The 14,580-nt window shown below is 38.9% G+C and overlaps 1 protein-coding gene across 4 annotated transcripts in view; it reads left to right on the forward strand.

Moving 5' to 3' along the window:
- The first annotated feature begins 1,064 nt into the window (after positions 1–1,064).
- The window catches only part of LOC143039858 (cysteine-rich hydrophobic domain-containing protein 2-like), a 151,471-nt gene continuing 137,955 nt past the window's right edge, over positions 1,065–14,580 (forward strand). For all 4 annotated transcript variants that reach the window (XM_076210120.1, XM_076210118.1, XM_076210117.1 and 1 more), the window contains exon 1: positions 1,065–1,212. In XM_076210120.1, the coding sequence (XP_076066235.1) occupies positions 1,088–1,212 (125 nt within the window). In that variant the 5' untranslated portion in view covers positions 1,065–1,087. The remainder of the gene's footprint in view (positions 1,213–14,580) is intronic.

Genomic DNA, 14,580 nt, shown 5'->3' on the forward strand with positions numbered 1-14,580 from the left:
GGCAAGGGATTCACATATCTGAAAAATAAGTTTCCTAGAGTAAGTGACGCAAAGATCAAAGAAGTAATTTAGATGGACCACAGATTAGGGAGCTGATGAGAGACCAAAATTTTGATGAAGAGCTAAATGACATTGAAAAAGCTGCATGGCTGTCATTTAAGGAAGTTTGCGCAGAGTTCTTGGGGAATCGCAAAGCAAATAACTATTCTGAAATCGTTAAAGAGCTACTGACATTCTACAAGGCCTTGGGATGCAATATGATCCTAAAAATCCACTTTCTAGTCTCTCACTTGGAATTTTCCCATGCAAATCTTGGCACCGTTAGTGATGAGCACGATGAGAGGTTTCACCAGGACATTCTGAACATGGAAACCCGGTATCAAAGGAAGTGGAGCTCTTCAATGTTAGCTGATTACTGTTGGACACTGAAAAGGGATCTCCCAGAAGCAAAATACACTCGAAAATTACACATTTCTACACTAAAATATCAGCCTCATTTATTAGTTATAATTGTTTAAATTTTAACATGCTATCACAGAAAAAAATATGCCTGGTAGGAAAATTCTGAAAACGTATTTGAAATATTCAGATAAGCAGAAAAAAATCTATCGCGTTCATCTCCTTTTGCTTGTGAGACAAGTATTTTAAAACAATTTGTTGACCAGTCTATACGATGATAAAAATAAATTTAGATTCACTTAATTTTTGGTCTAAACATCTACTTGAGAAATATTTTATTGCTACCACTCTAGAGCAATTATTGCTATAGAGGTCAAACGTACCGCTCTAATATATTGTTAGTAAGTAACTCGTGATTGGTTGCAGTCTTGTTGCGTCATATGTTTCTATTTGTCGATTGGTTGTGTTGGCAAACAAATCTGGAAGAAACGAGCGCAAATTTATTTGAAATTTTCTCACTTAGAACATATTCAGTAACAATATATGATATCAATCATTTAATAATAAAAATTATCAATTTAAATTCTATTCATTCGAATAAACATTAAAAAAAATCATCTGCAATGAAATTTTCTAAGGAATCTCAGTATACGCTTGTGGCCATCGAAAGGCCATTGTAAACACAAATATGGCAGATTTCGATGCGATTGACACAATAGAAAGAGACGAAGAGGACAATTCATCTTCGTCAATTGAATCTTATACACAAGTTCCAGAGCCAGTGATAATTAGAGGGGCAGGAAACATAACTGTGTAAGTACCATTCATACATGTTTATCCTAATTTATGGTAGGGAACTCCACTATTGACTTACCTTGTTGCCTGTCGTCCTCTAACGCGAAATTGCGATGCTACTTTCCCTTTTAATAGGAATAGGGATATACTTCAGATCAAATTCATTCCTTAGGCTCCTAGAAGGAGAAAATAGTATCTTGTAATGTAAACTCAATAAATTCTAAGGTAGGGATTATTGTATCTAATAGGAATGAGAGGTTTTTATTTCTTAATGGTAACCAGTTGATTATTATTATTTTGTATGAAATACTCAAAAGATAAAACGAGGTAATGCTGCGAGTGTCTACTTGTTATGAGGGAAGGTCATTATGGAACAATGACTGTCATTTCAAATTTATTTCCTTGTGTGCTACATGTTAGGAATAAAATTCAGTTGAGTTGTGGATGTGGGGCTGTTTTGAGAATATTTCATTGGATCATCTAGTTCTGTTGAATTAGGCAAGATAGGTTGTAGTATTGTATTGTACTTTTTCTGTTGGCATATAATTTCTTAAAAGAGGTGATCCATGATAAACACTACTTTTTACAAGATGTCTTGAATGTAGATATCAGAAACATGATATTAGATGATACAGTGTTTGTTTTTTATATGATACTTAGGAAAATAAATGAGTGAAGATTTGAATATGATGGGCAAATAGAAGAGCCCTCACTCCTGTCTATCACTTCTACCACATAACATGAAAACAACCATTTATATATAACAAAAAAAATTATACCAGCAGGATATTACTCAAACATCTTCAAGAGATCAGCTCTACATTAGAACACATCTGTACAAAAATACATACACACTCAAATCATAAAACAAAAATTAAAAGACCAACCACCAGACTCAATAGTATATATACAATATTTGTGAAGTAAAATAAATCAAGTAAGATGTTAGACAGTAAAATAAGTTTAGCCTCATAATCTGCTGGACTCACCAAGACATCAGCCTAACTGAGAAATTGGTATTTGTTTAGTTGTGTACATGGACATGATATAGCAGAAAATTAGATATTACTTTTGTAAATTATAATACATGAACGTAATATGCAATTTTTTTAATAAATGATATCTTGCTACAAGCAAATATACTAATGAACGAAGTAACCCTCAGTACTTCCCCCAGTACCTGGCGAGGTATATATTCTTGAAGGAATGCCATGGAGCTGAAATCCATGCATTCCTTGAAGCTATGAAAAACCTATACTAGGTCCGTTCAAAAAGTATCCGACCTTGGTCCATAAAAGGAAAAATGATTTACCATTCAGGAATCCATTTTTGTGGCAGTTGATGGCACCCTTACTGCGCATGCGTGGAAATTTTAAGAGCTGTAGTGCGCGCCAGTTCCCACCTGTTAAGGCTAGAGTGCAGTCATCCAGTACGTACTCGTCGGATTATCATCCTTGCGCAACATGTCTGAGCGTATCGAGCAACGCTATTGCATTAAGTTCTGCCACAAGCTTGGTGATACACAAGTGCAAACTATCCAGAAGATTCAGCAAGCCTTTGGCGATGAATCCATGGGAATAACAGATAAAGGAGTGGTATAACAGCTTCAAGCAAGGACAAACCTCAGTTGAGAGCAGGCCACGGTCTGGCAGGCCATCCACCAGCAGAAACGAAGAATTCATTGCGAATGTTTGTCAAATAGTGGAGGACGACCGTCGTATAACCATCAACGAGATTGTTGGAGAAGTAGGAATAAGCACAGGATCAGTTCATGCAATTTTAACCGAAGATTTGGCCATGCGACGAGTGTCTGCAAAATTTGTTCCAAAGTTGCTGGTGGAACAGCAGAAACAACTCCTTCTGGAAATTGCACAAGACCTGCTTGACTGTGCTAACAGTGATTCTGACTTCATGAAGACCATCATCACTGATGATGAGACATGGGTGTATGGATACGACCCGGAAACAAAATTTCAGTCATCACAATGGAAGCATCAGACATCACCAAGACCAAAAAAAGCACGACAGGTTCGGAGCAACGTCAAGGTAATGTTGACATGTTTTTTTGACTCCAGTGGTATTGTGCATCATGAATATGCACCAGCAGGACAAACAATTAATAAGGAGTATTATCTGGAAGTTATGCGACACCTTCGCGATGCTGTGCGACGAAAACGACCGCAAATGTGGGCTGCGCGCAACCATGACAATGCACCTGCTCATTCTGCCCACCTGATCCAAGCTTACCTGGCCATAAACAATACTCCACTTGTTTGGCACCCTTCCTACTCTCCAGACGTGGCACCTTGTGACTTCTGGCTCTTCCCTAAACTGAAAACAACCCTTAAAGGGAAGCGCTTTGAGTCGAGAGAGGAAATTATGAGAAAAATGACGGCAGAGCTCTACAACATTCCAATTTCGGCATTCCAGAGATGTTACCAGCAGTGGCAGCACCGCTGGGAGAAGTGTGTGCACTCCCAAGGGGAGTACTTTGAAGGTGATTGAATAAAAGTTTTGAAATGTACACAAATCTTTTCTTTATGGACCAAGGTCGGATACTTTTTGAATGGACCTCGTATACCCTGCTATCAGAAAGAGTGATTGAACAGGCTGTCAACATCCGTGATGACGACAATGACGATCCAGATGACCTTAAATTACAGGTACCAATTTATTAAATACACGATAGGTTAGGTTAGTAAAATTTATCATCCTTTCATTTCTTTGACGTCGGCATCTATCATAACAAACATGGCATACCATTCATCCGGTGTGGCTTCGTTACTTACAAAATCTGTTTTAGCAACTATTTTGTTTTTTATTTCCGCCAAGAATATTGCATATTATGTCGATACATTATAATTTACAAAATTAATAATTAATTTTCTAACGCTATAGTGTGTCTATGTACACAACTGAACATTTACCGAGAAATTTAAGGATAAAAAGCAAGACTCACACTGGCACAACTATGTTCAGCCAAATACCCATCATTGAAACAGTATCAACATATAATAGGACTGGCCACAGAATCAAATTGCTTCAGGTATAATAACCATACAAGACACAGGATTTTAATTCTGCATTGTTCTACTCTTACCATACCGAGAAAATATATCTTTTCCTTGGGTGACTTGTGGGCAGACCTGGTGGTTGTTGCTGGTTACTATGGACCCATAGGTCTTGCAAGAGAACTGGGGCAAGAAGTTGATTGATGGTGCACCAGTATGTCATACTTACCCTGTATTATAATTTTAAAGTTAGTTATGTCTAAGTGATTGACTAAGCTGTGTAGATGTATAAATTTCCGTGGGACAAATGGTAGGCATCTGTACAGGGTGGTCTAGCAAGAAGGGTGTCGGAGAAAGTCATTTCCTTGCTGCCTGTAAACCCCTTCTTGAATGATGTAGGGGCTCTGTTGTAAACAAGATGTGCATGTATACTGTGAGGCAGTAATGACATGAGGCCGTGAGATCAACAAGAAACACTGCGTGAAAATGGATCTTTCCACTTCAAAGAACTTGAAAATGCTGATAAACAACATTAAGCCAGAGTCACACCAAGCTTATGACCTGTTTCCAACCACCTTTAACTGAAAATCAAGCAATTGGTTGGCAGCACAAAACCTATGCTAGGAACTGAAATGGAAAAAGTTAATGTGGTTGATAAGATGAAAATCTATGTACTGGGGACTATGCAATGTGTGTTGTAATATATCTATTAATTTATCGATTTATGTATCTTATTACCGACTACCAGCAACTTCCAAAGACTACTTGCAACTGACCGGCAACCACCTGGTTGCTGGTGGTCGGAAATAGGTCATAAGCTTGGTGTGTGACTGGGCCCTTATATATCATACATACATATACCAAGGCTTTTTCCCCCTTACAAGGGAGGTAGCCAAAAAGAAGGCATAAAATCATTCCCACCCATTCCATCCCTGAATACACTCCACACCCCTCCACCCTCCCTCTTATCTTAGCACCTCCTGAATGACGGGTCATCCCTGCACCTTGTCCACTGCCCTGGGTCAGAAGCAGTGTCGCAAGACACAGCACATCAACAGCAAGGCCGCTTCATTAAATCGGCGACCCCCCCTCTCCGTCCCCCATTGCATAAAATGAGAGGACAGGGAGAAATCCCTTCGGGCTGCGTCAAATTTTGCTCACACATACTACCTCACCTGCCCATTCCACCTCATGCTATCACAACATCATCCATATACAGCCATTCTCCATTCATCCCTGTATATATCAAAACTGACTTTTGGTAATGAAGAGGAACTTCCTGACCCCTTATCTTTACATGATGATGAGTGGGCAAATGATATTTCAAGAAGATTGAGATGAATTACAGCAATGGTCTGAAAAGTGGCTAATGAAATTTAACACAAGTAAATGCAAGGTAATGCACATAGGTAAAAATTACAGTAAGTACGATTACAAGTTAATTGGAAATTCGTTAACAAAAATGGATAGTGAAAAGGATCTCTGTAATTATCATCAACAATCTCAAATCATCTATGCTGTGTATTTCAGCCTCTGAGAAAGCAAATAAGATTCTAGGACTGATTGTGTGATCTTTTGACTTCAAAAGTCCATCACTCATTAACAAACTATATAAATGGTTAGTTCGTCCACATTTGGAATATGCTGTTTCTGTATGGTCACCGAATCTTATTAAAGACATTGATAGATTGGAAAAAGTACAACGGCAAGCCACAAAACTGATTCCAAATATAAAATATAAATCATACAAATATCGACTAATACATATGAATCTGTTTTCCCTAAAAAGTGTAGACTCAGAGGTGACTTGATACAGGTCTAAGATTCTAAAGGGAATTAATAACATCAAAAGTGACAAACTTTTCACACTGAATGAGAATCAGACAAGAAACAATGGTCACAAACTGTCAGGGAATAGATTTAATTTGGAAGTGTGTAGAAACAACTTTGCCAACCATGTAGTTGATGAATGGAATAAACTTCCTGCAGAGGCAGTGCAATGTAGTTCAGTTTGAAACTTTAATAATCATTTAGATAAGCACCTAAGGAAGATGCTGTAATGACTGTCATTTATTTTATATTATTTGTTTTGTTATTATTAGTCTTTTTACTTTCTAAAAAGATTAATAATAACAAAACAAATCAAGTAGAGAAGAAAAGGTAAAAGGTGCAGATGGAGAGATGATAATGGAAGAGAAGGCAGTGAGAGGAAGGTGGGCAGAGTATTTTAGGGAGTTGCTAAATGTGAAGGAGGATAGGGAGGGAAAGGTAGTTGCAGTGGGAAGCGCTAAGAAAATGAGGGTGATGAGTGAGGAAAATGGAGGAGAAATAGGGAAGGATGAAGTGAAAGCAGCGGTTAAGATGATGAGAGCAGGTAAGGCACCTGTGTTGGATGGATGCCATGCAGAATGTCTGAAGAAAGGAGGTACAGTTATGGTGGACTGGCTGGTGAGGTTATTTAATGTTTGTTTAAGAGAGGGTAGAGTGCTGGAGGATTGGAGGAGTGCCTGTATAGTTCCACTTTACAAGGGAAAGGGGAACAAGTGTGAGTGTAGTAGTTTCAGAGGAATGAGTTTGTTGAATGTAGTTGGGAAGGTTTATGGAAGCGTTTTGATTGAGAGGAACAGAGGGAGTAATTGGTGAGGAACAGTGTGGGTTTAGGACAGGTAGGGGATGTGTAGATCAGATTTTTGTGGTAAGATAGATATGTGAGAAAGCTATAGGAAAAGGTAAGGATGTTTTTGGGCTTTTATGGATCTGGAAAAGGCTTACGATAGGGTAGACAGGAAGGTACTGTGGGAGGTACTGCAAATATATGGGATAGGAGGAAAGCTTTGAAGAGCAGCCAAGAACTTTTATGAGAGTAGTAGAGCTTGCGTTAGGATTTGAAATGGAGAGAGCGAATGGTTTGAGGTAAAGTTGGGACTTCATCAGGGGTGTGTTATGTTGCCCTGGCTGTTCAATCTTTACATGGATGGGGTGGTGCGAGAGGTGAATGCAAGGGTAGTGGGTCAGGGGTTAGAGGTAATTAAAGAAAATGGAGAAAAGTGGGAGGTGAGCCAGCTGTTGTTTGCTGACGACACCGCTTGTATCAGGATCAGAGGAGAGATTGAGGAAGTTAGTGACAGAGTTTGAGAAGGTGTGTGAAAGAAAGAAGCTGAAGATAAATGTGGGCAAAAATATGGTGATGAGATGTACAAGGGGAGAGAGTGACAGTAGGCTGGAAGTGAGCATTAAGGATGAGAAACTGGAGGAAGTGGATAGTTTCAGATACTTGGGTCGCCGAATTTATGAAGCGGCCTTGCTGTGGATGTGCTGTGTCTTGCGACACTGCTTCTGACCCAGGGCAGTGGACAGGATGCAGGGATGACCCATCATCCAGGAGGTGCCAAGATAGGAGGAAGGGAGGAGGGTGGAGGGGAGTGGAATATATGGGAAATGAAATGGGTGGGAGTGATATCTATGCCTTTTTTTTGGCTAGCCCCCGTGTAAAGGGGAAAAAGCCTTTTATATATGTATGTATGTATTATTAGTCTATTTGTTTATAAGTATTTGCTTGATTTTCATTTATTATTAGTTATGTGAATTTATTATTATTTACTATTTACCTGTTTGTTTATTATTTAACTATACCTATGCATTTATTTTACTTATTATTATGTACTTTATTATAGTTTTTATTTATTCATTTACTTATTTATTTATCATTATTATAATATTTTTTGCATCTGACCTTGATATGGACCAAAGGTCTCCTGTCAGCATCCTCCATCATTGTAATCCTTTGTAATTACCAGGCCTAACATGGAGAGGTGTCCCTGAATACCGTGTAGACATGCAAATTGTTTTCACAAAGGAGTCCAACTTTCTTTTACATCACTTGTAGTTTCAGCTTGTTCCCTCAACTGCTAGACCAAACAATGTGGTTCATTAGCCTGTTTGAAATTTTGGTTAGCCAAGTACTATTATCTTGGATATTGTTGTGGAACTTTGATCATATCTATAAGCAGGATCCCTATTTAACACTCCCAGTCACAATTTCATGAAGACAATCAACACATGGTCTTCTATGGACAACCTTTTCAAAGACTTTTTTCTTTTTCCATACCTCTTACCACCCAAAGGAATACTGACAAATTTGCCAAACTAGTAAAAAACTTAATTGATTTAGACTTTTTACCAAAGTCACAGCCAAAAATGTTAGTCTTGAGCTTTGAATTCTCTTCTTGTAACTCATAAATTTATTGATTCTGCATCAAGTTGGGAAGTAGTCAATTTTCATTCCCCATTCACTTCCAGATCGTCAGTATTGTATTGTATACCAATGTTGTTCTGCTCATTTTGGGTTCCTTCATCACCACTTTTCTCTGACTGGTCTATTACCTGGTCAGTCCTTGATTGATCATAAGATTTAAAACCTTTTGATACCGTCCCCACGAAAGACTACTTACTAAATTAGCTTCACACAGAGTAAGTGGTAGCCTATTAAGTTGAACTAGAAATTGGTTGAATGATCGAAAACAGTTGTTTTAAATGGCAAAACTTTTAGATAGAAAAATGTTATGAGTAGAGTTCCTCAGGGTTCCGTTCTTGGGATCACTTCTATTTATAGTATATATATAAACGATATATACCATGGACTAAAATATATTTTCCCCAAATTTGCTAATGATACATAATTGTGGAATGGAAGTTATTTGGAAATTCATTAACAAAAGTGGATAGTGAAAAGGATCTCAGCATAATTATCAGTAACAATCTCAAATCATCTAAGCAGTGTATTTCAGCCTCTGAGAAAGCAAATAAGATTCTAGGACTGATTGCATGATCTTTTGACTTCAAAAGTCCATCTCTCATTAACAAGCTATATAAATTGTTAGTTCATCCACATTTGGAATATGCTGTTTCTGTATGGTCACCGAATCTCATTAAAGACATTGACAGATTGGAAAAAGTACAACAGCGGGCCACAAAACTGATTCCAAATATTAAAAATAAATTGTACAAAAATCAACAAAAACATATGAATGTGTATTCCCAAAAAAAGTATAGACTCAGAGGTGACTTGATACAGGTCTTAAGATTCTTAAGGGAATTGACATCAAAAGTGACAAAATTTTCACACCGAATGAGAATCTGACAAGGAACAATGGTCTCAAACTGTCAGGAAATAGATTTATTTTGGAAGTGTGTAGAAACAACTTTGCCAAACATGTAGTTAATGAATGGAACAAACTTCCTGCAGAGGCAGTGCAATGTAGTTCATTCGAAGCTTTAAGATTCATTTAGATAGACACCTGAGCAAGGTGCTGTAATGACTGCCATTTATTTTATATTATATGTTTATTTATTATTGTTTGCTTGATTTCCATTTATTGTTAGTTATCTGTCAATATATTATTAGTTACTATTTACATGTTTGTTTATTATGTAACTATACCTATGCATTTATTTATTTCATTTATGAGGAGGCATCCTAAGATGAGATGGATGGATGGGGTAAAAGGGGCATTATGAAAGAGAGGTATGTCTGTTGAGGAAGGATGGGAGAGGACAGAAGATAGGGGTGAATGGAGAAGGGTTGTGTATGGATGATGCTGTGATGCATGAGGGGGAGTGGGTGGGGGATGGGGGCTGAGGAAGTATGTATGAGAAATAAATTGACACAGCCCGAAGGGATTTCTCCCTGTGTTCTCCTTTTCTGCATGAGGGGATGGAGAGGGAGGGTCAGCGAATTAATGAAGCAGCCTTGCTGTGGATGTGCTGTGTCTTGCGACACTGCTTCTGACCCAGGGTAGTGGACAGAATGCAGGGATGACCCATCATCCAGGAGGTGCCAAGATGAGAGGGAGGGTGGAGGGGAGTGGAGTATTTTGGGGATGGAATGGGTGGGAGTGGTTTCTATGCATTTTTCATTTTTGGCTACCCCCCCATTATAAGGGGGGAAAAAGCCCTTGGTATATGTATGTATGTATTTATTTTTATACATAAGAACATAAGAGAGGAAGAGAGAAGGAACTTGAATGTGTTTGAGAGGAAGTGTCTGAGAAGTATGATGGGGGTTACTAGGCTAGATAGAGTGAGAAATGAGGAGGTGAGGAGGAGAACAGGGGTAGAAAGGGAGCTGGGAGATAGGGTTGATGAAAGAGTATTAGGATGGTTTGGACACATGGAAAGAATGAGTGAAGAAAGACTAGTAAAAGAGGTATGGAAGGCAGATGTGGAGGGAGTGAACATGAGGGGACGCCCTAGGATGAGATGGATGGATGGGGTGAAGGGGGCTTTGGGGAAGAGGGGAATGTCTGTTGAGGAAATACATTAAACTGTATTATCAACAATTCGATTAAGGAAGAGGACTGTACGGAATCTATTTGGGTAGAGATTATAGGCAAGAATAAGAAAGTTATTATTGGCGTCTTGTATAGACCTCCTAACCTTAGCATTGAGCAGACTGATTCCCTAATTCATGAAATTCACAGAGCGTCCCAGTACAAAAACGTTGTAATCATGGGAGATTTTAACTATAGAAACATTGACTGGGAAACTTTAATAGGAGATCATGAAGCGAAGAAATTCCTAGATGTGGTGCAGGATAATTTCCTAAAACAAATGATTACCGATCCTACGAGGGGACAAAATACCCTGGACTTAATTCTAACAAATAATGAGTACCAAATTAGCAGCGTAATAGTGGGCGATAGTCTAGGCTTTAGCGATCATCAAGAAATAGGATTTAATATTATTTGGGAAAAAATAAAAAGTACAAATAACGTTCAAGTACCAGACTTCAGGAAAGCAAACTTTGACAATATAAAAACCTAATTGAAATTGAATACGAAAAACAATCCGGACGATACGCATACCTTAGGTCAGGTCTGGGTCAAGGAGGGAAATTCGCATACCTTAGGTCAGGTCTGGGTCACAGAGAGTAATACGCATACCTTAGGTCAGGTCGATTCGGGGCGACGGCCCAAAAATCAGGTCAGTACTTTAGATGAAATGTATAACACTCTAACTGATCTAATTATATATTAATGCACAAAACACATTTATCCCCCTAAAGTCAATACGGAAAAATAGTAATACTCCCAAATGGATGACGGACAGATTGAAACATGAGATCGGAATTAAAACAGTACTTTACGTAAAAATAAAAAACGGGAAATCACACCTTAGATCAAGATATAACGAAATGGCAAAGCTGGTTAAAAGGAATACACGTTCAGCGAAACGTAATTATGAAATCAAGGTTGCCAGTCAAGCAAAATCCAACCCAAAGGGTTTCTTTCACCTCTATAGAACAAAAAAAATAAAGAAAGAATAGTACCAATTAAAAACGATGAAAATGTCATGATAGAATCGGAAGAAAAAATGAGTGAGGAGTTTAACAATTATTTTCTATCGGTGTTTACTAATGAGAGGTTAGATAAAGTACCTGACTGCGATCCGATTTTCAGAGGGGATGAAGAAAATAGCCTAACTAATATCAGTATTAGTAAAGAAGAAGTTATCAAGCAGATTGACAGACTTAAAGCTACAAAATCTCCGGGTCCGGACGAAATTTTTCCAAGAATGCTTAAAGAGTGTAAATTTGAAATCTGCGACCAGTTAACTGAAATATTCAATAAATCGGTAGACACTGGTTCTGTTCCAACTGCTTGGAGGGAGGCAAATGTTGTTCCTGTTTTTAAGAAGGGAGATAGATCGACCATATGCAACTACAGGCCAATCAGTTTGACATCGGTTATAGGAAAAATGCTTGAATCAATAATAGTAAATAGACTCGGAGAACACATTGAAGGGCATAATTTAATTCGTGATTCACAGCATGGTTTCTCCAAAGGTAAGTCATGCGTGACTAATCTTCTATCCTTTTACACTAAGGTATATAAGGCGTCAGACAACAATGAAAATTACGATGTTATTTACCTTGACTTTAGCAAAGCTTTCGACAAAGTGCCACACCAGAGACTACTAAATAAAATCAAAGCCCATGGCATAGGAGGAAAAGTGTTAGAATGGATTAGAGCTTGGATTAGTAACAGAAAACAGCGGGTCACCATAAATGGAATATAATCTAGGTGGGGCAATGTTACTAGCGGGGTCCCCCAGGGCTCGGTTTTGGGTCCCTTGTTGTTCATTATGTATATAAACGACTTAGACGATGGGTTAAATAGTGATGTTAGTAAGTTTGCGGACGACACTAAAATAGGACGCCTAATTAGGTCAGGAGAAGACGCCCAGATTCTGCAGGATGATCTTAATAAATTGTTAACATGGTCGGTGAAATGGCAAATGAACTTCAATATCTCTAAGTGTAGCGTGTTAAACGTAGGGCTACACAACCCCGAAAATAGATACAACTTAGATAACACGTTTTTAGAAAAATCTGAGTGCGAGAGGGACTTGGGAGTTCTGGTGAGTCCGGACCTTAAAACCAGGAAGCAGTGCATTAGCACCAGAAATAAAGCAAACAGAGCATTAGGCTTCATTGCTAGGACAGTAACGAATAGAAGTGCAGAGGTAATTATTAAACTCTATCTAGCGATAGTTAGACCCATCCTTGACTATGCGGTACAGTTTTGGTCTCCGTCCTACAGAATGGACATAAATTCACTAGAATCAGTACAGAGAAGAATGACCAAAATGATACAAGGACTCGGAAATTTGCCTTACGAAGAGAGGCTTAGGCACCTAAACTTACACTCTCTGGAAAGACGCAGAGTGCGGGGTGATCTAATAGAAGTGTTCAAGTGGATCAAGGGCTATAACAGGGGTGATGCAAACAAGGTCATCATAATAAAACAACAGGGCAGGACTCGCAGTAATGGGTATAAACTGGACAAATTTAGATTTAAGAAGGAAATGGGCAAGAATTGGTTTACAAATAGGGTGGTCGATGAATGGAATAAACTTAGTAACCACGTAGTAAGCGCTGAAACTATCAGTTGTTTTAAGAAACGATTAGACAACTTTATGGATGGGGATGACAGGTGGTGATGGATACGGAGCTGCCTAGTGTAGGCCTTATGGTCTTTTGCAGTCTCCTTTATTTCTTATGTTCTTATGTTCTTATGATGGGAGAGGACAGAAGACAGGGGTGAATGGAGAATGGTTGTATATGGAAAATGTTGTGATGCATGAGGTGGAATGGACGGGGGAATGGGGGGTGAGGTAGTGTGTGTGAGCAAAATTTTGACGCAGCCCGAAGGGATTTCTCCCCGTCCTCTCCTTTATATGGGAGGACGGAGAGGAGGGGTCGCCGATTTAATGAAGCGGCCTTGCTGTGGATGTGCTGTGTCTTGCAACACTGCTTCTGACCCAGGGCAGTGGACAAGGTGCAGGGATGACCCGTCATCTAGAACAGTGGTCGGGGAACAGGGGTAAATTACCCCAAATGGGGTAAATTAGAAATTTTTGGGGGTAATGAACGTGCTACGGATGTGGATGTGCTAAGTGAGGGAAACTGATATGAAAGTTGGAGAAAAGAATGCATCGAGGATCCCACGATCTTTAAAACTATGGAAACGGAGAAATATCAGTATTGAAACTGCTTCATCAGTATTGAAACTGTTTTTAACCCTCAGTGAGACCGCTTTTGCGTTGTTGTCTTGGTGGTGGCATTTGCTCCTTGACTTATCAGTCTTTATTTAGCCCCTCGTCATCTACCATGCTTGGTCACGTCAATGGTTTTGTGGCTTTGGCTAAACAACAGAATCCAGATATTCTAGCCATCCATTGTATGATACATCGCCAGGCATTAGTTGTGAAGAATTTGGAACCAGAAGTGGAAGCTGTGTTAAATGATATGGTTAAGATTGTCAATGTTGTAAAAGGGCATGCACTAAACACGAGGATGTTTCGTGATTTATGTGAGGATGGAGAGGCTGAATATTCAACCCTTCTTTTCCATACGGAAGTGAGGTGGCTTTCACGTGGAAATGTCTTGAATAGAGTGTGGGCTCTTAAAACAGAACTCGAAATGTTTCTGACTGATCAAAAACACACACTTGCAGAAAAGTTCAGAAAAACAACCTGGCTAGCTCTTCTTGCATATTTAGCTGACATTTTTGGGCATGTAAATGAACTGAACAAGGAATTGCAAGGAAAGAAAGTCAATCTCCTGTTAGCAAGGGAAAAAATTTCAGCATTTGTATCAAAGCTTCAGTATTGGAACCAGAAAGTAAATGTCAATAAGACTGCTGCCTTTCCAAAACTGGGAGAGTTTTTGGAAGAATGCCAAGACTGCAGTCTTAGTGACATAAAGGAGTCAGTCACAAGGCACCTGACCAAACTTAGAAATAGGTTCTGTGACTATTTTCCAGAACTTGATTCACATACTGTCAGCTGGGTTGTAAATCCCTTCAAAAGTGAG

This window comes from Oratosquilla oratoria, chromosome 27 (genome assembly GCF_046742065.1).
Source record: "Oratosquilla oratoria isolate Oo_2021 chromosome 27, ASM4674206v1, whole genome shotgun sequence".
NCBI classification, from domain to species: Eukaryota; Metazoa; Arthropoda; class Malacostraca; order Stomatopoda; family Squillidae; genus Oratosquilla; species Oratosquilla oratoria.